At 51.8% G+C, this 21,033-nt stretch overlaps 1 protein-coding gene across 1 annotated transcript; it reads left to right on the top strand.

Moving 5' to 3' along the window:
- Positions 1-864: 864 nt before the first annotated feature.
- SDC4 (syndecan 4) lies at positions 865-20,164 on the top strand. The gene is made up of 5 exons (XM_007193077.2): positions 865-967; positions 13,456-13,594; positions 14,721-14,767; positions 15,590-15,788; positions 18,097-20,164. The coding sequence occupies exons 1-5, from the start codon at positions 899-901 to the stop codon at positions 18,246-18,248; spliced, it is 606 nt and encodes a 201-aa protein (XP_007193139.1). The 5' UTR covers positions 865-898; the 3' UTR covers positions 18,249-20,164.
- Positions 20,165-21,033: the final 869 nt, after the last annotated feature.

The following is a 21,033-nucleotide window of genomic DNA, read 5'->3' as shown; positions in this document are numbered from 1 at the left end:
AGCAGATCTCAGAATTAAGATAAACTTGTCCACCAGTTCTCAAAGAGATCAAACTTTTTAAGAAGTTCAAAATCTGGAAAACAAATCCCTTAAAACAGAGGTCGGCCACCCTAAGACCAAAAAGTCTGCTCTGCAGCTTGTTTGTGTTCAGCCCACTAAGAATAGTTTTACATCTTTAAATGGTTGGGGAAAAAAAAAAAATCAAAAGAAGAATGCTATCTCGTGACACGTGAAAATTATATGAAATTCAAATTTCAGAGTCCATAATAGTGTTTTATCAGGACACAGCCACTGTCCTTCTTTTAAGTATTAATATTTAAGGCTGCCTTTGAGCTGCAGCGCTAGAGTTTGAATAATCGTGACAGAGACCATCTGGCTCGCAAAGCCTAAAATATTTCACTCTTTACAGAAAATGATTGCTGACCCCTGTCTTAAAACAACCCGCAGTCACTGCCGATTTGGAAAGTCTTCTGTCCCTCAGAGGGCAGCGTACCCGGTTGGAAGGGCGCTGATGTAAATTCACGACCCTGGACAAGTCCTTCCTGTCCGTGGGCCTCAGTTTCCCCAGCTGCCCAGCTGTAAAATGGGGTTAGGCACAGTGATCTCCGGTCACCTGCCTAGCAGGGGATCGGGGATCCGGGTTGCTGGAGGCCAGGGATTCGGGTGGACTGCGCGGCCCGGTCCACGGGGCGGGTCCCTCGGGTTTCCAGCTGGGCCGGCAGGCGTAGCGCCCCGGAGGCCCAGCTTTCGCTGGGGAATTCCGGGCGGGGTGCCGGCGACGGGGGCGGGCCGGGGCGGGGCCGGGGCGGGGCCGGGGCGGGACCGATCACCGCCTATAAGAGGGAACGCGCGCCAGCCCTGGCCACCAGCCTTCGCGCTCTCTCCGGACAGTGGTACGATGGCCCCCGCCCGCCTGCTCGCGCTACTGTGGCCCCTCGTGGGCGCCCTTGCCGTCGCCGCCGAGTCGGTGGGTCCTGGGAGATCCCCGGGGGGGCGGACTGGTGCCTCCTTTGTTCCTGGGATCCTGCGATGCGGGGGCAATGGGGAGGGGGATGCGCCGCCCCCAGCTAGACGCAGAGGCCAGGGACACTTTGTTGGAAACTTGGCTCCAGGGTCCCAGGGAGGCTCCGGGGAGAGGGGGGTGGGTGGCCCCCCCGCGCGCCGTGCGCCCCCAGCCTGTTGCGCTTCCCGCCTCCCTCTGGCCTCAGCCCCGCCGCGGGCTCAAGGCTCGGACGTGACTAAGCTGGTGTCACCTCGTTTCCCCTCACCCTCTCGCCCCTTCCCTGGTGATCCTGGGGCAGGCTCGGAGCCCTGACGCCCCTTCTCGCCCTCTAGAATCCGAGATGGCCTGGGAGTGAAGGGGGCTGCCTGTACTAGGAATGGGGAGGGGTTTAGGGTTCTGCAGGGCCTTGTTTCACACACCGGGGCAAGGAGTGAGCCCTGACCTCAGTTCTGGCCGCAGTCCTGCCGCTGGCCTGTAGCTCCGGGCAAGGCCCTGCCCCTTCTGAGTCTCGATTTTCCCATCGGCACAAAGCGTGTGGGAGACCGGGACAGGAGGTGACCAGTGCTTCTTTAGGGTCGCTACAAAGTTGGGACTCTGATTTTTCAAGGGCGGACTGGAGGGGACGGTTTAGGCTCAGCACTTCGCCAGGAGTCAAGCCTCTGCTCTCCGCCAGAAGAGCGTTTAGCGCTGGGGAAACCTAAAGCTCCCACTTTGGGGTGGGGTGAAGGGGGGCTGGGGGAAGAGAAGGTCTCAGTGAGCCCCCAGGAGCCTCCGTCTCACCGCTTACTGGTCCCTGCTGTAGTTTACAAAGCCTGGGGCCCACCAGAAGCTCCATTCGTCCCAGCAGCCAGCTGGGAAGGAGTGAGCCAATCACATCTGGGAAGTTGGGGTGCAGGAATTGCTGAGACGCAATCTGACCCCCGCCCGCCAAAAAAGCCTGGGCTTTGTGCTTCCTTGGTGCGCTTAAACCTCGGTTTTGGGGAGAGTAAGTCCAGTGGCGTTTAATCATTAATGTCAATTCTTTATGGGGCTCCTATTCCTCTGGGATTACTTAGGGGAGCTCGTTTCTGCCTGGCAGGCTTCATCTGAGGTATGGGTGAGACCCCGAGCTATACCCACCCCCGACCCCAGCCCCGCTTCCTCCCCGCCCCCACATACAACTGCAGCCCTGAGTGATGACAGCAAACATTTAGTGCTTATGGTACTGTTCTAATAGCTTTCTAATAGCCATTGTAATGGCTCTATCGACTAGTTTAATTCAGCCCTTCTGTTTACTGTTTTAAACTGGTCCTGAGGCTACAGAGGTCGACTAACCTGCCCAAGGTCACACCGCTGATAAGAGGCTGAGTCAGATGCAAATGAAGCAGACAGGCTTCCAGGTCCCTTTTTTTTCTCTTTCGCATGTATCTTGACGTGTAGTCTGATGCTACTCTGAGGGGCTGCTGTGATGTCTCATCCCTGGGTCACTCTTTAGAATCCATAAAAGATTTGGGGTGGGCCGGCCACAAGGAATTCTGGAGTAGAAGGAAACCGAGGCCCAGAGTGAGGTGATGGCTTCCCCAAACTAAGAAGGGCAACCTTGCCAAAAGGTGAGTGGCTGAGTTAGGACTCAAACCCAAGCCAGCTGCTCCCCGTGCAGTGCTCTAAACTAGGTCCCTGAAGGATGTGTTGGCGTCACAGTTGTGGAGGCATCCGAAGGAATGGCATGGCATTGTCCCATCGGCCTGGGTGGTGTGGGGAAAAGGGGAAAGAGCCCGGTGGTTGAGAGGTAACATGCCAGTCTTGGTTCAGGGGCTGCCAAGACTGCAGGTGCTTGGGGGGGCGGGGGAGGAGCAGGCAGCTGTGCCTGGGGGCAGTCAGAAGGATGTGGTTTGGGGGAGGGTAGGTGGTGACCCATCAGCTGGAGAAGTGAGCCCTAGGCAGCTGCTTCCTGAGAGAGGTGTCCGTCTCTCTCATCCTGACCTCAGTGCTCCCTTCCTGGCTAATGTTACGAGATCTTCCACCTTGAACTGGGTCACAGGGCTTCCCCCCTTTCCCCCGCACCCTGCTCCCAGCACTTTCCCTCCCAAGGTTGTGGCCGGAAAAATCAGACCTAGTCACAGTTGGATTAGACCACAGAGATGATCTGGTTGACCCTTTTCTTTTTGCAGGTGGAGAAAATTGAGGCCCAGAGAGAAGGGTTTTGGTAATAACAGTTGTCATTTATGGAGGGCTTTCCATATACCAGGTCTGGTGCATTTTATTCTCATAAAAACCCTAGCATGGGGGGATTATATTATGCCCACTTTACAGATGAGGTAAAATGGTACCATCTTGGGGTAGCAGAGAGCTCCCAGGCCATCAGAATCTCTGTCCTGTAGTCCCCCTCCAATAATGCTATTGGGGCCACTCCCCAGATTTTAGGTTTAAGCCAAAGGCCTGTCCTCCCCGTGGGTAGTGCCCTCCTTTCTGCCCCCTCAGTGCCACAGGTTTTGGGGAGGGAACCCAGGCTGAGCCAGACTCTTCTCTGTTTGGTGGGGCTTGCCGTCCCAAACCAGTTCTTCCTGCCCAGCTGGAAGCATTCCCCTGATCTGCCTTCCTGCCACTCCCTCCCTGGCCTATTAAAGGCAGCCTTGTTTTGGGAGCTGGACCCCCGCCCCGTGGTATTGCTGCCCAGGGGCACAGACGTGGCACCAGGCCCAGTCAGTTCTGGGGAAGTGTCCCCCACGCACCCCGTGTACTTTAGCTAAGAGATGTTTCTGGTCTTCTTGAGAATTCTCTCCTTGATTGCACAGAAGTAGCGGTGGGGACGGAAGCCCAGGGGGTCTAGGACCCTTGAGTGGCCAGAGAGAGCTCTTTGGAATTCTTAGAAGCCCAGAGAGCTACCAAAGGAAAATATTTGGGCCATGCTTTGGAGGGCTCTGTGAGGTTGGGTCCCTTTCTCTCTCTGGGTTGACATCCCCCATCTGTAAAATGGAGTTTGAACTCAATAGAGAGCCCCTTCCAGCTCGGATATTCTATTAATAATTAAGTAACCACTCTTTGAAAGGGTTGTGGAAACCATAAAGACATCTAAGGCATTCCCTCCCTTGAAGAAACTTATGGTTCATGAGGGCATTAACATACCCCATCAAATTCTGAGCCCTTCCTCCTCCACCCCTCTTCCACCCCGACACACCCAGGCCCGGAACTCTGCTCTATTCACTTTCAGTGAAATACCTGGCCCGTAGTTAGTACTCAGGAAATGTTTGTATGAATGAACAAATAAATGTATGCATGTAACTTCATTCTAAAAGGTGCACTGAGGTTATTTATTACTAACATGATTGCCTCCCGGTGATACTGTGAGGTAGGTATTATTATCTCCATTTTTACAGGAAAGTGACACTCAGAGGAATGTAAGGGCTTGCCAAGGTCAGAACCAGATCTGTCAGGTAACACAAGGTGTCTGTCTGATTTGCAGGTCCTCGGAGAACATTCCAGATGAGGAAGTTGGCTGGGTTTGATAGTAGATGCCTTGGGTCCTCCTTCTGAATCGCTGGGTGACCTTGAGCAAACATGCCCTCTGGGTCTCAGTGTCCCCAACTCTGAAATGAGAAGGTTGGACCAAAGCCCTCTAAAGGGTCCTTTCTGGCGGGGGGAGAGGAGCTTTCTTGGCATCCTTGGTTAAGAGCCTACGCAAGAAGCAACACTGGGGAGGCGGGTGGTGGAGACATTCAGATCCTGCCATCCCCAGCTCCTGGAAACAGAGCTTTTCCAAGTACTTGGAGTGCTGAGCTGGCCTGAATGAGGGGGCGGGAAGCCTGGCCTGGCTCTCCCGCCCCAGGTCCCTCTTGGGAGGAATTGGCTCCTAGCTGTCCTCAGCCTCCTAGACTGGTGGGTGTGATTTCCAAGTGATGACCTAAAATTGGGGGAAGGGGCTGGACAGGGCTCTGTGAGTCACTGGAGGAGAGTGGTAGCTGGCCTGCCTGAGTCACCCATTTCCTTTCAACCTCTTGGCTAATAGGATGGCTCTGCAGTGGGCATGTTGGCATGGGCTCCAGAGTTTTATCTTGTCCTTTGGGGGCCTATTAGGGATAGTCAACTAGTGTCCAGGGCCTTGAAGGGACATACAGGAAATACTAGTACTAGGCCCCAGACCTTCCCAGTGCCTTGCCTGTGTGTGGCCTTTGACGGAATAGAGTTCAGCCAGTCCTCAAAACTGACCTCTGCAACTGACTTGTGGTTGCCAAGGGGGAAAGGGGGTTGGGAAGGGATGGAGTGGGAGTTTGGGGTTAGCAGATGCAAACTATTACACATAGAATGGATAAACAACAAGGTCCTACTCTATAGCACAGGGAACTATAGTCAATATCCTCTGATAAACCATAATGGAAAAGAGTATAAAAAAGATTGTATATATATGTATAACTGAATCACTTTGCTGTACAGCAGAAATTAACACAACATTGTAAATCAACTGTACTTCAATTTAAAAAAAAGATTACTTAGAGCAAAAGAGAAAAAAATAATTGACCTCTGCAGTGCAGGTAGCGCTTTCCCCCCACCTCCCTTAAAGCAAAACTGAGGCTGCAATTGGTCTGAGTTTACAGAGCAAAGCTGGTACAGTCCAGATTTGATCCCAGAATTCTGATTTTTCTGACGCTCTCTCTTGCTTCTTGGGATTGGAACATTGATTTGGACTTAGGCAGACCTGACTCCAGAGATGTGAAGCCCCCCTCTTACTAGCTCCATGGCTTGGGACAGGCCACTGGACCGCTCCAAGCCTCTGCTTTCTGGTCTATAAGAAGATGGGGATTGTGGGGAGGCTTGTAGGAGATGACAAGGCCTCAAGTGAAGCTCTTAGGATCCCGCCTGGTAGGCAGGAGGCCTTCTTAGTGAAGGTTCCCAGCTTTGCCCAGGCTGCCTTGATGCCAGGTGGTCCTTTCCTTTTGAGGATCCCACCCTCAGCGGCCCCAGGAGAGCTCTCTCCCCTCCCCCCAACAGCTGCGAGGTGGGAAGGGAGGAGTCTAGGGTAGGGCTGACAGAGCCCAAATCTCCTATTTGTTTGTCTTAGAAGTTTGTTAATTATCGGATGGGTTGATATTTAAACAAGAACCAGTTCCTGGCAGCCCCACCCCTCTGGCGGGGGATTGGTAGGAATCCCCCTGCTGAGCAATTTTCAGCCTGGAGAGAGACAGGGCAGGGGAATCGGACAGCCAGGACACTGCCCAGGCCTCAGGGGTTGGCCTCCCATGCTGGAGGAGCCTTGTGCAGTAGGGGGAGGGCCGGTGTTTCCAGTCCAGAGGCCGAGGGAATTGCAAAAAAAAAACGCCCTGGGCTCTGGGGGAGGGAGTGTGATGGTGAACAGAAAAGGTACAGTGTTCTGGAATGCCAGTTTTCAGATGTTTTCATCGTGTGATGCCTGGGGAGAGAGGAGAAGGCTTGTGTCAACAGTTGGGGCCTGATTTAACCCTAAGAGTTCAAGCAACCTGACTTGGGCGGGTTTGTTATTAACTCACTGGTGATCTCTGGGCGTGGTCCCCTCTGGCCCTGTCCCCGGGAGGCTGGGTGACTGGAAAATGGGTACGTTTCACAGTCAGAAAAACCTGAGTTCCCGTCTCAGCTCTGCTGCTCAGCCAGGGACGCGCAGTTAGTTCATAAGTCATTTGGCCGGTGTGAGCCCCAGTATCCTCTATAAAACACCTGTGTCACTCCGGGGTCGTCATCAGTGTTTGGCAAACTTGTGAAGTTCTGGTTTAAGTTTAGTTTATTATTAGTGGCTAGACAAGAGTTCTTAACCTGGCCAGAGGTTGGCGTGGGGAGGTTGCTGTCTGTGTGCGCGCTGAGAAACGTAAACCAGCAGTTATGGTTCTTGGGGTTCAGAACTTTTTATCCCTCTCACAGGGCTCCAGGAGTCCCCAAAAAGCTCACTGTGATCTTAACAGCTCTTTCCAGCTTCAGCCTTCTGTGGTCCCCCCTACCCACCCCTGTAACTCCCTAACTCCCACCCCACCCCCAGGCCCTCCTACTCAGCCCCCTCCCCCCTGCTTTACTCTGCATCCCCCCTCCCCCTCCTTCAGGCTTGGAGCTCGGCTGCCCCAGTTTTCTCTGGCACAGTAGCAGAGGCTGCTAGTCAGGTGACACCTGGGGTAATGGAAAGGGGAGGCAGGGAGAGGCTGGTATGTGTGGAAACAGTGACTTGGTGGGGCCCGGCCGGTCGTGGCCAGGCCTGCGGGGACTGGCTGTACTGTCCAACCTCGGGGCATGGGGGCAGTGGTGACCAACGGCTGGGACACTCCTTGCCCTGGGGAAGCCCGGCCAAGAGACGTCTGTGGGACAGACTGACCCGATCTGGAGCTGTGGCTTCCCCGAGCGGCGGGGGAGGCTGGGAAGGGGCAGGAAGCCAGCACCCAGGGCTGATCTAATCGGCCGAGACAAGGCTATATCAACTCTGCTCTAGAGAACACGGGAGGCTTGTTTATACCCCGCCCTCAGATCCAGCAGGGACCTCGGATCCGCTGCCTAGATTACCAGCCCAGCTTCAATGAACCTCTGTCTCTGCGGCCCTGAGGGAACCAGCCCCCTCCCGGCTGTCTCCACCGGTAATCGGTAATCGGTAATCGGAGCAGTCCCCAGCTTTGTTACCAGGCCTCCAGACAGAGGAAGGCTTGTCTCTTTGAGAATCGCCTTTCAGAGGTGGGGAAACCGAGGCCCAGAGAGAGAATCTCCCACCGTCATCCGGGGTGTTAGTGACAAGGATGCCACATCAGCTTCGGCCGCTGGCACCCCTGGGTCCTGGGGCTGCCCTGGATGGGCAGGGGGGAATTGGTGAAAAGCTGCTGGCAATGCCAGGCCTGGCTTCTCTCCTGAGCGATTGTGTTCCTAGTAACCCGACCTTGGAGTGGGCAGGGCCGACATTCGAACCCCCATCCCCAGACCTGGCTTAACCCTTCCCATACCAGCACACCAGGTCCTGGATTGGTGTGGGGTTTCTTCTGGCCTTCTAGATATTTTTTTCATCCCCAAGGCAGGTCAGGAAATACTCTGAGGATACAGGTCCCCAAGTAGAGTTTCAAGTGTCTCTGGTCACTGCCGTTTGCTCTTTTTGGAAAAATGCAGTTGGTCTCTCCTCTGCCTCTATCTGCTTAGGACATGTGCTCCAAGCTGTGTGACCTTGCGCAGATCTCTGCCCATCTCTGGGCCTTTCTCTCTTCTATCAGGGGGCCTGATTGGTTGTTGAAGAGTCTCTGGTCTCGGAAGCAAAATAAATACAAGTTATAGGGTATGTCCCTGCGCAGTTTGCAAAGCACCTCCCCACCCACCAACCACTTTTCTAGCAATGCAACTGCTTCTACAACTTTTCTCAGGTCTCTCTGACCCTTTGAGCACTAAAATCCCCTTAGCCAGAAGGAAGGCAGATGGGGATTAATAATAGCTGCTACTCATTGAGCACCTGCTGTGTACCAGGCTACGTGCTGGGTCCCTTGCACACCCCAATGCGTTTCACTTAATTCTCATCCTTCAGCAAGGTGCTACTAGCCCTGGTTACAAAAAGAGGAAACTGAGGCTTTAAGATGTGAAATAAATGCCCAGGCTCGTATAGGTAGGGAGTGATAGGACTGTGGTTTGCTGGTGAAACTGCCTTTACAGGTCACCACTCTGGTGGTGGATCCTTCCATTTCTGCCAACATGTAGAGTCCTGATTGTGGTACCCAGGTTTTGCTCATTCTGGGGGGTATCTGACCCTTCAGAAGGAGGATGGGGGAGGACCATGCCTGTATCAATGGCCGCTTCTGGGGATCTCTTGCCAGGACAACTGTGCTGGGTTCAGCCGTTAGGTCCCCAGGTACTCAGCGTCCCCGCTTCCCCCAAAATTTGGCTTGCCTAATTGACCTTCTGGTCTCACCCCCGAAAGAAGGGTCGAGTGTGTCCCTGACCCCTGGGGGTGGCTTCCTCCCCTGTGGAAGGGTCAGGTGGGGGAAGACTCGCCTCTCTTTTCCTCCCACCAGTTCACAGTTAAGCAAGCTCTGACCCTGAACTTCTCCCCGGTGTCCCAGCCAAGTTTCTGTTCTTTTGTTTAAGCAATATCACTTTTACCTTTGTTTACTCCCTGACCAGGGGAAGGGGTGCCCTGGAGCCCTGGCCTGGAAGTTGTATGCTCTGCGCTGTGGCACTGGGGTGGAGAGGTAAATTGTGGGTGGCAGTGAGAAGTCTGGTTGTGGCTAAGATATGGTCTTGAGAAAGATCTAGGTTTGAATCCCAGCTCTGTCGCTTTCTAGCTCTGTGACTTTACATGAATGACTGAACTGAAGCTCTCTTTCCGGCAACATGGGTAGAGCACCTTACAAGGCTGTTGTGCGAATAAAAAGAGCTCATACGGAGAAGAACCCAGCGTGGTGCCCAGCATGTCGTGGATACTAGTGCCTGGCCCCATGATTTTCCTGGGTGACTGAAGCTGTAGGACTTTGCAGTAGGGTTGGTGACTTTTCCTAGCTTCATGCCAATCGCCTAAGGACCGGATGTGGGTTATATCTGGAGTGACAGCTGCTGCCCGTGGATTTGCTGAGACCTTTAGGGGCAGCCCAGAACCTAGAAGTGAGAAAGGAAGACAAGTCCAGCCCAGGAGCCCAGAGACCTAGGTTCTTTTTTTTTTTTTGAATTTTTGAATTTTTATTTATTTTTTATACAGCAGGTTCTTACTAGTTATCCGTTTTATACATATTAGTGTATATATGTCAATCCCAATCTCCCAATTCATCCCACCACCGCCACCCCCCGCCACTTTCCCCCCTTGGTGTCCATACGTTTGTTCTCTGCATCTGTGTCTCTATTTCTGCCCTAGGTTCTTTTTTTTCTTTTAGGGACCTAGGTTCTAAGTCCAGTTCTGCTTGGGCGACCTTGGCAAAGGCCCTTATCTTTTAATCTGGGTAATAAAATGAGATGGTTGGGCCTCAGACACCTTCTGTAGGTAGGCATTAGTCTTTACAGCACAAAATAGCGCCTACCCCTCTTCTTTTCTATGGAGAGTCTGGGGAAGCATCCAGAATCTCTAAACCTCCAGGCAGCAACCCCAGGTGCCCACCAGGGTCTGCTTATTCAGCTGCTGATTTCTGTTGTGTGTCTATGAGTAGGACAAAGATATAGAGAGACCTGAGGGCCCAGAGAGGGTGCCTGTGCGTGCACACACGTGTGAACACACGCTCCCCGGGCAGGGATGGGGTGAGCCAGAAGCAGGGTGGAGCCCCTCTCTGGTCAGGGCTCGGCCTGGCTGCTGGGTGGCCTGGTTCTTCAAAGCCACCTCAGACTGAATGGGCCTTGTCTGAAAAGAGGGTGGGGGAAGGGAGGGCTGTTGGCATCCCCCCATCCACACACACACACACAAAGGGATACTTGCCCACGATCCCAGGGAGCCTGGTTGAGTCTTGCTGGCCTAGTCTTAGGGATTCTGCCCACTTAGGAATTTCCCTCTTGTCAGGGGTCTTGGGCAGAGAAGGGGCCACTTCTGGAGTTGGAGAGGATTTAATGTCCTGTGTCCTCCATCAGTACGCCTCACAGAGCTCCTCCTAAGCCCTTTAACTTGCTGTGGGAGGGCACCTGGGCTCATCTAATGCAGTCTTTAGGGATCCCTGCCCATTTATTTGTTTGTTTGTTTGCTTATGGTGCACCACACGCCATGCAGGTTCCTTTAGGGATCCCTGTCCGCTTATTTATTTATTTATTTATTTATTTATTTATTTCTGGCGCACCACGCGGCACGCAGGATCTTAGTTCCCCGACCAGGGATCGAACCCGTGCCCCCTGCAGTGGAAGCTCGGAGTCCTAACCACTGGACCGCCAGGGAATTCCCAATCCCTGTCCTTTTAGAGCCGAGATAGGTATCTGATGGGATCTAATCCTGGCTAATTCTGGCCATTCCTGACCTTAAGAAAAGTCATTTATGCTCTCAAGGAACCTGGTATAAAAATGAAGGGTTAGGGATGACCCGGTGACCCCCAAGATGGCTGAACTGGGAATCAATCTAGTTTTCAGCCTGGGTTTTGCTGCACACTTGGTCTTCGTTTCCTGATGTGAAACAGAGCCGCTACCAACCAATGAGTGTGCTGATCCCGTGCGTTGTTTTGAAACACTCCTCAGCACTTTCACCCACTAAAAGAAAGGCAGGATTCATAAATAACCAGTCGTGGCTCCTGGGAATGAGAAGGTAGGGGAAGGTCTCAGCCTGAAACAGCACAGTGTTGGGACCCCAGCCCCCATCTTGAGGACTTTGAGCTCTGACTGGTCTCCAGGCCAGATAAGCAAGTGGCCAAAGTACCTTCTTTCCCTCCTGGGCTGGGTTTGACCTCCGCTTGACAGGGCTCCCTCCTAACCGAGGTAGGTAGGCATTCTGTGTACACATGTGTTCATGCACGTGTTTATCCGTATGTGGCTAAAGGCTCAGGTGGCCCATGCCTGGGTTCTGGTCCAGTGTGGGCACTTTCTTGCCTGGGTGATCTTGGGCAAGTGACTAATTTTCTGAGCATCTCCCCGCCCCCTGCCTCTTAATACTTCTGCGAATAAGGGCTATGAGGAGGAGCTCATTCACGCTAAGTGCTTAGTCTGGTAAGCCGCCGGGGTCCTGCTGTTTCTGATTCTGGGCCCCAGGGGAATTTGCAGCAGGCGTTGGGGGTAGAGCACAGGGACCCCACCCTAGGTACAGGCAGCTTGCGCAACCACGGAGGAGCCTTCCTCCAGTACTGCCAAACTGAAGCCACAGGCATGGGGCTGTGCGGGGGCTGGAATTCCAGCGCCGGCAACCCCACAGCTCCTGATTCCGGAGTCATGAAGTCATCCCTCACCAGGGCTTAACCCCTTCTGGCTCCCCACCCCCACGTGTACCAAGCGTTCAGCAGAGATTCTCGCCTTGGCGGTGGGAGGGGGTTGCCTGCCCACTGCCTTCCTCCTGACCTGACCCTGCTCCCTTCCGGGAATCCAGCTGCCCTTGACAGGGTGGAAGGGGACCTGATATGATAGTCCGGTTCCGCCCACCTCTCCCCGGAAGCCTGGGCCTCTCCCACAGATGGTAACCTTGTCTTAGGAACGGATGTTCCTTCTCAGGCACCCCCCTGTGTCACTGGCAAGTCTCCGCTGGGTGAAGGACAGCGTGGGGCAGTCAGAAACAGAGCCCTGGCCTCTTTCCTCTCTGAGCTATGTAGCTAACTCACTGTGTGACCTTGGGCAAGTCACTGCTGTGTCGGGGCTCATCTTGCAAATTCTGTGAAATGGGAGGACAGGACCTCCCTGGTCTCCAGCTGGTGTTCCCCAGTTCTGAGGAGACCTTCCACCTCCTGCAGTTAGGGGGCTGGGGAAAGGAGAATGTCTTGGGCAGGGGTGTGTACTGAACGTATTAGAAACCCTGACTCTTCTGGGAAATAGTAGGCACTTTAATATTTGAATTCATTAGTGAAGAATGAACTTTGCCCAGGGCTGCTGTTCTGTGGGCAGAGGAAGGCTTAGCCCAGAAGCTAGGGGGAAGGGTGGTGCACATCCCAAATATTTCCAGACTCTCTTGAAGGAGCTTTGTTTTCCACTCAGCTGAACTTGAGGGGATGGGAGCAGGGTAGCTGATATTCTGTAGGATCTGGGGAAAGTTCTTTGCCTTCCTGGATCTTTCATACTTTCCTTTTGAAAGCTTCCTGGTGGGGATGGACCTAAGATTCTGCTGTGAACAGCTAGGGCCCCAATAGGTGGCAGCTGAGTGATACATATGGGTCCTGGAGTGGATGGTCCGTGAGGGCAGCGGCAGGGCTTACTTAGCACACCGCAGAATGACTCTGTGGGAGATGTTTGGAAGGCTGAATACATGAGTGTGCTCATGTACTCTTGAGTCTCTAGCTCCGGGCAGAGCCCTGACCCGAAGCTGTCCGGGGGTGTGGGTGAGCCAGCCCTGCCTGTCCCAGCCCAGTCCGACTCATCTGGGAAAGTTGTCCTGGACCAGTGGCCCTCTCCCTGCCGTGGGTGAATCAGCTGTGATAGCCTCATAGCGCCCTGGAGTGTGGACGGGGAACGCTGGCTCTGAAGGCAGGCAGCCTTATGTGGAGTCCTCACGTCTCCATCTGATACTCCAGTCACCAAGAGAAAATGATTTAATGTCTTTGATACCCAGCTTCCTCAGTTATAAAATGGAGTTAAAGACTGGCCTTTAGAGTTATTAAGAACAGAGCCTGGCATATAGCAAGTGCTCAGTACAGGGCACCTCAGATATTTATATTCTGATTATGACCATCTTTATTATTTTTATTAGCCCAGAATGGGAATGGGATTTGTCTAAGGTCACACAGCAAGTTAGGGGCCAGGAGGGGGCCAGGACCCAGGTCTCCAGGCTCTGGCCTGATCCTCTTCCAGCACCCCAGCTCACCTTCCTGAACGCCCACTTCACTGCCTCTCCGGGGTTCAGGGGCTGCTAGAGAGCACTGGGGGGCGACTGGCTGATGTGTCTCCTGTTTTCCCCCTAGATCCGAGAAACTGAGGTCATCGACCCTCGAGACCTCCTAGAAGGCCGACACTTTTCCGGAGACTTACCGGACGACGAGGATGTTGGGGTACCTGAGCAGGAACCCCATGACTTTGAGCTGTCTGGCTCTGGAGATCTGGGTATGGAGGGTGTGGTGGGCAGGCCGGGGCCCAGGGCTGGAGGGACCCCATCCTCTTCCTCCCACAAGGGTGACCCCTCCTTGAAGCTTGGATTTTCCTATCGTGCCCCTCCCCCTAAAAAGGGGGGAAACAAAAGTTGCCGGATCAACCCATCCCTGAGACCCTCTCTGGGCAAATTGTTTGTTGCTTTGAGTTCAATTTTAGTTCTAAGTTTTCTTTGCGCCAGCCCGAACCTGTCCACCTTCGGACAGGGTTGGGTGGGGTGGGCGTGGGGAGGAGGACTGTTGAGTGTTTTTCTTCCTTTGAAAAGGAAAGGGAGCAGCTCAGAAGCCTGGGGGCAAGGTGACGAGAGGTGTGGGTGGGAACCGAGAACAAACCCCCTGCTTCAGAGAGGGTGGGAGTAGTGAAGGGGCCCAGGCTGCTTGGGGCCGGACCCAGGAACCAGTATCTCTCCTGGTCTTCTGTGACTTCCTGGCTCTGGCTGCCGGGCTAGACAGAACTGCAAGAAGCATCCCTCCTATGTGTGAGGTGCTGCAATAATTTGAAGTTTGAGCTTTGGAGACACGTAGTCCCGAGTTCAAACTGCCACTCGGTGACCTCTAAGCCTTGGTTTCCTCATCTGTAAGATGGGCGTAGAAATGACAGTGCATTGCTGTCTGCGTTGTGGAGTTGGGACTGAGTGAAAGCCCTCGGCATTTACCACACACTCAGGAAATACATGGATATTGCAATTTCTAATATTTACTATTGCAATCTAGATTCTTCTCAAATGAACCCCCTGGAGATCTTGTTAAAATACAGATTTTGATTTAGTGGACCCTGAAATTCTGCATTTCTAACCAGCTACCGGGTGATGCTGTTGGTCCTGGGATCTATATGGAGCAAGAGTCTGGAGCTGACAAAATCTGCCCAGCTACCAGCTCAACATTCCTGTGAAAGAGCCAGGGAGGCAGGTCTCAGGAGCCCCATTTTACAGATGAGATGACCGCGGCTGGGGTGGGAATGATCACTTGCTGGACACTGAACATTTGGGGGGGCCGATTGTGAATTCGAACTCCCACCAGCCCTGGGTCATTGACCTGGGGGTAACCAACCTCACACTCACACGGCCTTTCTGTCCTTACAGATGACTCGGAGGACACCCCGATCTTCCCGGAAGTGATCCATCCCTTGGTAAGCAGCTACACACTTTTGCTTTTCCTGCTCTTAGTACCTCTTGAGGGGAGCAGACAGAGGAAGTGGGGGTCTGACCTCACTCTGCAAGAAGGCTGCTATCTGTGGCCCTGGACTCTTGGGACAGGCACAACTGTGGGTCATGGGCGGGCCATCCTCTCCGCAGGGGTAATCACTAAGTGATAAACACTTAGATGTGTTTCCAGCCTCTTTTTTGGTGTGCGTTTCTAGGTATTTCCCAATGTTAATATCGAATTACACATACAGTTCTACGTACTTCGTTTTTCACTTAAAGTGATCACGAGTATTTCCCCACGTAATTAAATGTTTTTCCTCTTCATTTTTATGGCCTGCATAATCAGAGTTCACCCAGTTTCCTTTATTGATGGAAAAGAGGTTTATGATTTTTTGATATCCTTCGATGACAACACTACAGCAAGCGTCTTTTACACAAATCTCTGATTAGCCCCTTAGGACAGAGTCCCAGAGGCAAAATTGCTGCCTTAATGGAGAAGCTATTTCTGCAGTTTTGCCAAACCACCCTCCAGAATAGAATAGTAATATTCTATTACTCTAGAATATTCTAGAACACCTGCTTCCCTGTGCCCTTGGTCACATTATTCATTCCCCTTTTGGGATAGATTTACTAGAAAAGTTGACAGCATAATTGTTGAGAGGTTGTTGCTGATTTCTAGGACCACGTGGTTTGGCCAGCGAGATGCAGAAGCAGATTCCTCACCTGGCTGAATGTCCCTGTCCCCTGCCCTGGGTCCCTCCCCAAACCACGCTGAGTGTTGGTCTCTTTTCCTTCCCTCTATCCAGGTGCCTCTAGATAACCACATCCCTGAGAAGACAGGGCTTGGGAGCTGGGTCCCCACCGAACCCAAGGAACTGGAGGAGAATGAGGTCATCCCCAAGAGGATGTCACCCTTTGATGGGGAGGAGGATGTATCCAACAAGGTGTCCATGTCCAGCACAGCCCAGGGCAGCAACATCTTTGAGAGGACAGAGGTTCTGGCAGGTAAGGTCCCATGCGTCCCACAAGATACCCCGAAGTTGGGGGAGGGCTTCGGGTGGGGGCGGAATAGAGCTGCAGGCAAGCATGCCTCTAGCCCATTAGGCAACTTGGTACCCCTTCCTTACAACCCCTGGGTGCCCTGGGGCCTTGAAGGATGACACGTCCCCTCGGACTCTGTGTGCAGCCTGTGGAGTGAGGGCTGCTGTCGAAACTAGAGGGGCCCTTAGAGACCTTTTAGTCTTTGTAAGTTTCAAACTATTAGGTGGAAGTTCAGAGGTAAAGCCTGCCCCATCTTTCTTCACCCACAGAGTTTCACTTTTAGCTGGTGGATGTGGGATAAGCATAAGGTTCTGGCTTTTACCAACTAAGCGTTCTACTGCTTTTAAAGAAAAACGTAAAAACCACTGATCTAGTCCAAACAACTGTTTCTTATACATAGAGAGACTCAGACCCAGAGAAAGCAAACCGCTGGCTTTGGGTCACATAGCAAGAGAGAACCGGGTCATCTCTTAATACTTCCAGTGGAGAATTACACAAGTGTGAGATCTTCACTTGAAAAGTTATATTGTTGAGCTAGCTGAGGTGGGACCCTCCATTCCAGTAGCTTTTAAACAGCACCTGGGAGTTTATCAAGTGCTTGTCATGTGCCATGTGATTCATGCTCCTGCCTCATTGAGTCCTCGTATCTGACGTATGGTTATCCAGATAACGGATATAACATATCCATATAATCCATATAACAACCATATCCGACGGGTATGGTTTTCTATACTCTTACAGATAAGGAAACTGAAGCCTAGTCACTTGTCCAAAGGCACGAGACCAGACGGTGGTAGACCTGGCATTGGAACCTAGGACCACAGGCACTTCTGAGACTGTCCTTGAGCCTTGACCTTGTGGGGAATCCCAGCACAGACCAAGGGTCTAACAGAGGAGTCATCAGAGGGAAAGGCGATAGAAACAGGAAGGGGTTTGATACCCGATAGTCCACGTCCTTTTTCTGGTATTTCCTGGGGGTACTTTGCTGCTGCTTTTTTGTCATTTTAGTCAAGAAAGAGCCTGATTTGGTTCTCTGCCACTCTGTCCCCATTCTGTGCATGGATTTGGAGTGTGTGCAGGGGCAGAAAACTAATCTTCTTAGGTTAAGACTGAATTAGGGGACTCAATCTGCTACAGAAAGGATTCTGGGAGCTATCCCTGCCCGCTCAACAAACAGGAGTGAGCCCTCCGGGAAGCCTGGTGTCACACAGAGAACATAACGTTCCCCGGAAAAGCCCACATCTGCCTGACACTAACCAGGTGCCCTCGGCCAATGCTCCTCTCTGAGCCAAACTGTGTCATTTATTAAGCACCTACTGTTGTGCCAGAATGATTCGGGTTGCTAGGGACACAGATATAAACCACGAAGGTTCATCATTAATGAGTATTGAGCATATGCTATGCACTGTTCTGAGCTCTCTAAGTGGATTAGTTTATTTAATCCTGGGGACAAACCTATGAGGAAGGTACTATTGTGTCCATTTTGCAATGAGAGAGATGAAGGAATTTTATTATTTAGATCCCGCAGCCAGTTAAGTGGCAGAGATGGGAATGGAACGTAGGCCTTAAGCACTGAGTTCGCACGTAGGGACATAAACCACATGTATAATTTTTTTTTTTTGGCCGCACCATGTGGCATGTGGGATCTTAGTTCCCATACCAGGGATCAAACCCGTGCCCCCTGCAGTGGAAGCATGGAGTCTTAACCACTGGACCGCCAGGGAAGTCCCAAACCACATATATAATTATCTATAACGTAGGAGTGTGGACACATTCGCAGGTGGTAACTGTGTATGGTAGCATATACCTGCGTGTGTACAGAATGTATATACCAGTCTATAGAAATGTAGGTCTGCACAGGGATGCATGCACCCGGGGTCAGCTAGAGAGCTCGCTGTGCTAAGGACCGTGGGGTAAGTAGGTTTAAGGGGGATTTCCACAGCCTGCAGTTTCTCTTCTTCCTGGCTCACGGCTGAGCTGGGAGTTGGCCTGGTGTTGAGAAAGAACCTGGCTTTGGACTCAAGCAGATGTGGGTTGGAATGGTGCCTTTGTCACTCTGGTTCTATGGTTTTTTCGGTGACTTACAGTGACCCCCTTCTCATTAATGAGGTTGTGAGAATCAAATTCAGTAAGGCATCAGCAGAGCACACCCAGGGGAGTGATGACGAGGATGTCTAGTGTAGGAGAACCGACCAGGCAGAAGTGGCCAGTGTACCCGAGGTCGCGACAGGCAGCCAGCTCTCACCTCGCCGCTCCCCTCTCTCCTCTCCAGCTCTGATTGTGGGCGGTGGCGTGGGCATCCTCTTTGCCATTTTCCTGGTCCTGCTGCTGGTGTACCGCATGAAGAAGAAGGATGAAGGCAGCTACGACCTGGGCAAGAAACCTATCTACAAAAAAGCCCCCACCAACGAGTTCTACGCCTGAAGCTTCCTCCCGAGCACCTGCTTGGACTTTACGGGGGAGGGCCGCTGAAGGATTTTGAAGGGTGGACATTAGGGGAGGGGGAGGGCAATCCAGTCCTGATCTATCAGCATCTCCAGCTCCGATTAGGGTTTCAGTGTCAGAAGAGACATCATCTGCTACTGTTCCTGCCTGCCTCTTCTTGATTCTCTGGGCCTCCATTGTCCCAGCAGAAAAACAGGGTTAAACTTGGCCTTTCTCAAGGCCAAGTCTGGGATTGGATCCTTTCTTCATCTTCTGGTTTAGAATCGAGGCCCAGCTGAGAGCCTGTACTGAACAGGCCTCATCCAGAGCCTTTCTAAGCTATTGTGTGAATCCTGCTGGAGGTCGGCCCCCACCCCCGGCCTTCTTCCCTCCCTCCCTTCCTTCCACAGCCTGACCCCTCTGCCAGGAGCTGGGAGAAGGAACCAGAACCATCTATCTGCACCTGGAGATGTGTCCCTCAAAGGGCACCTGCAACCACACTATGGGAGTCTGTGGTACACCTTGGGCCATTCTAGGCTCTTCCAAGTGACTTTTGGAAATCAACCTTTTTTATTTGGGGAGGGTGGGGAGAAGAGCTGAAAGTTCATTGTGAAATGGACTTGTAGAATATTCATAAGTCTATTTTTAGTGGGATTTTTATTTTTAATGGTTCATTCCTTTGTACAGAGCCTCTCTACCTGGGCAAGAGTACACAGAAGCCGAGGCATTCTCCTCCCTCTTGCACCTTTCCACAGTACCTGCTAAGTTTGTATTTAATGTTTTTTTGTTTTTGTTACTCGAAAATGAGAGAAGAGTCGGAGATATAATTTTTATTAATTTTTTTTTTTTTTTTTTTACTATTTATAGCTTCAGACAGGGCCTCTTCTTTCCTCTTGCCTCTCTTTTTCTTTAAATCCCCTCCCCATGTTTTTTGTTTTTTTAATTCTTCATACTTCCCTGCTCATGACCTTGGCCCTTTCTAAAGCTGCTTCCTCTAAGAAGCTTTTGCTGAAATATAGTTTTCTAGCAGATCCCAAAACATAACTTAGGGGATGGTGGGATATTTGTGTCTCTTTTTCATGTAATATATTATTCTTCTTCCTTGGTTCTAGCAAAATAGATAAATATATTTTTTCAGGAAATAGCGTGATATGATATTCCCATGTGAAGTTGGCTGGGTGGTTGAGTGCGTGAATTTTTGTGTGGCTGAGTGGATTTTTGCCTCTTTCTCTGGTCCTGTTCCTCGGTGCCTTCTCCTGATTGGGCTGGAAACCTTCTCTCTAGCTTTTACTTTGAGCCTAGCTAGGGCTCCTTCATTTGCTGTCTCCTAATTTAAGAGAAAATTGGAGAGCAGTGCTATCCAATATGGCAGCCACTAACCACATAGAAATCAATTAAAACTGCACCAAGTTAAACGTTCGTTCCTCAGTTATAGTAACCACATTTCAAGTGCTCAGCAGCCACATGTGGCTGGTGGCTGGTGTACCAAACATGTAGGCAGAGCCCACTGGCATCTGTTGGACAGCACAGCTTGAGAACTAAACTGGTTTAACAAGTCACAGCCCCAGTTTTGCTGGGATGACCTTTGTCTCCCTAGGCAAAGGGGGATGGGGGAGGGCTGATCAGGCTCTGGCTCTGGGCCCTGTTATCTGTGACCCTTCCTCTCCAGAGAGGAGAGGCCTAGTGGCTTAGCCAGGGCAGGCCACATCTCCTGACCCCATTGGCTGGGGTTGTGGGGGGGGGGGATTACCCTTGCTTCCCTCGCCTTTCATCACCATAACCCCAGGGTCCCAGCTGGCTGGGTCCTCTTCCTCCCCTGGTGTCCTTTTCCTCTGGCCATGTTGGGAGTGAGCACCTCACACTGTTGTCTGTTACTGAGTTTTTGATAAAAAGATAATAAAACCTGGTACTTTCTAGATCGCCTGCCTCTATCATTTTTAAGTTCATCAGTCGTCATCCTTTCCCTTGATCTCAGTGGAGCCTGAGATAATTGCTGCCAGACACCAGAGGCAGAGATGTAAGACGCCGGAAAGGAGGGAGGAAAGTCAGAAGGTGCACACTGGCCTGTGGGCCATGTCTTGCCTACCTCGGACTTTTGTTTAGGAGGCACCGTGTTTAAAAAACAAACACAGAAATCCTTGAATTAGTTGCCAACTATGGAAGTGAGGATGTTTCCCATAAAAATCCAGACTGATTCCCTACTTCTCTTCAGGGGAAAAAAAAATCAAGATTTGGCAACTCTGAGGCTGCATGGCCACCACTGGGAGTTGCTGATGGGCAGGTGCCCCTTTAGATGCAGGTTCTCTGCCACGGTCTGTCCACCTGCTTGGCCTCTGGGCATCGAAGCTGGTGGGCTCTGGTCAGACACCATTGATGCCTCTCGATCCTCATAACAACCCTCTGAGGTGGGTAAGATCCTTTTTTTAAAAATTTTAATTTAATTTATCTATTTATTTATTTTGGCTGTGCTGGGTCTTGGTTGTGTCATGCGGGATCTTCGTTGCAGCATGCGGACTTCTTAGCTGTGGCATGCAGACTCTTAGTTGCAGCACACATGCAGGATCTAGTTCCCCGACTAGGGATGGAACCCGGGTCCCCTGCATTGAGAGCGCAGAGTCTTACCCGCTGGACCACCAGGGAAGTCCCAGTCCCTCCCATCTGTTCGATCTGCATTATCCAATCCAGTGGCCACTAGTTACATGTGAGTATTTAAATTAAAATTAATTAAACTTCAAAAAATTAAAATTCAGTTCCTTAGTGGCACTAGCCACATTTCAAGTACTCA

This window comes from Balaenoptera acutorostrata, chromosome 15 (genome assembly GCF_949987535.1).
Source record: "Balaenoptera acutorostrata chromosome 15, mBalAcu1.1, whole genome shotgun sequence".
NCBI classification, from domain to species: Eukaryota; Metazoa; Chordata; class Mammalia; order Artiodactyla; family Balaenopteridae; genus Balaenoptera; species Balaenoptera acutorostrata.
Note: the sequence above shows the minus strand (reverse complement) of the source record. Positions and strands in the feature narration are given on the sequence as shown.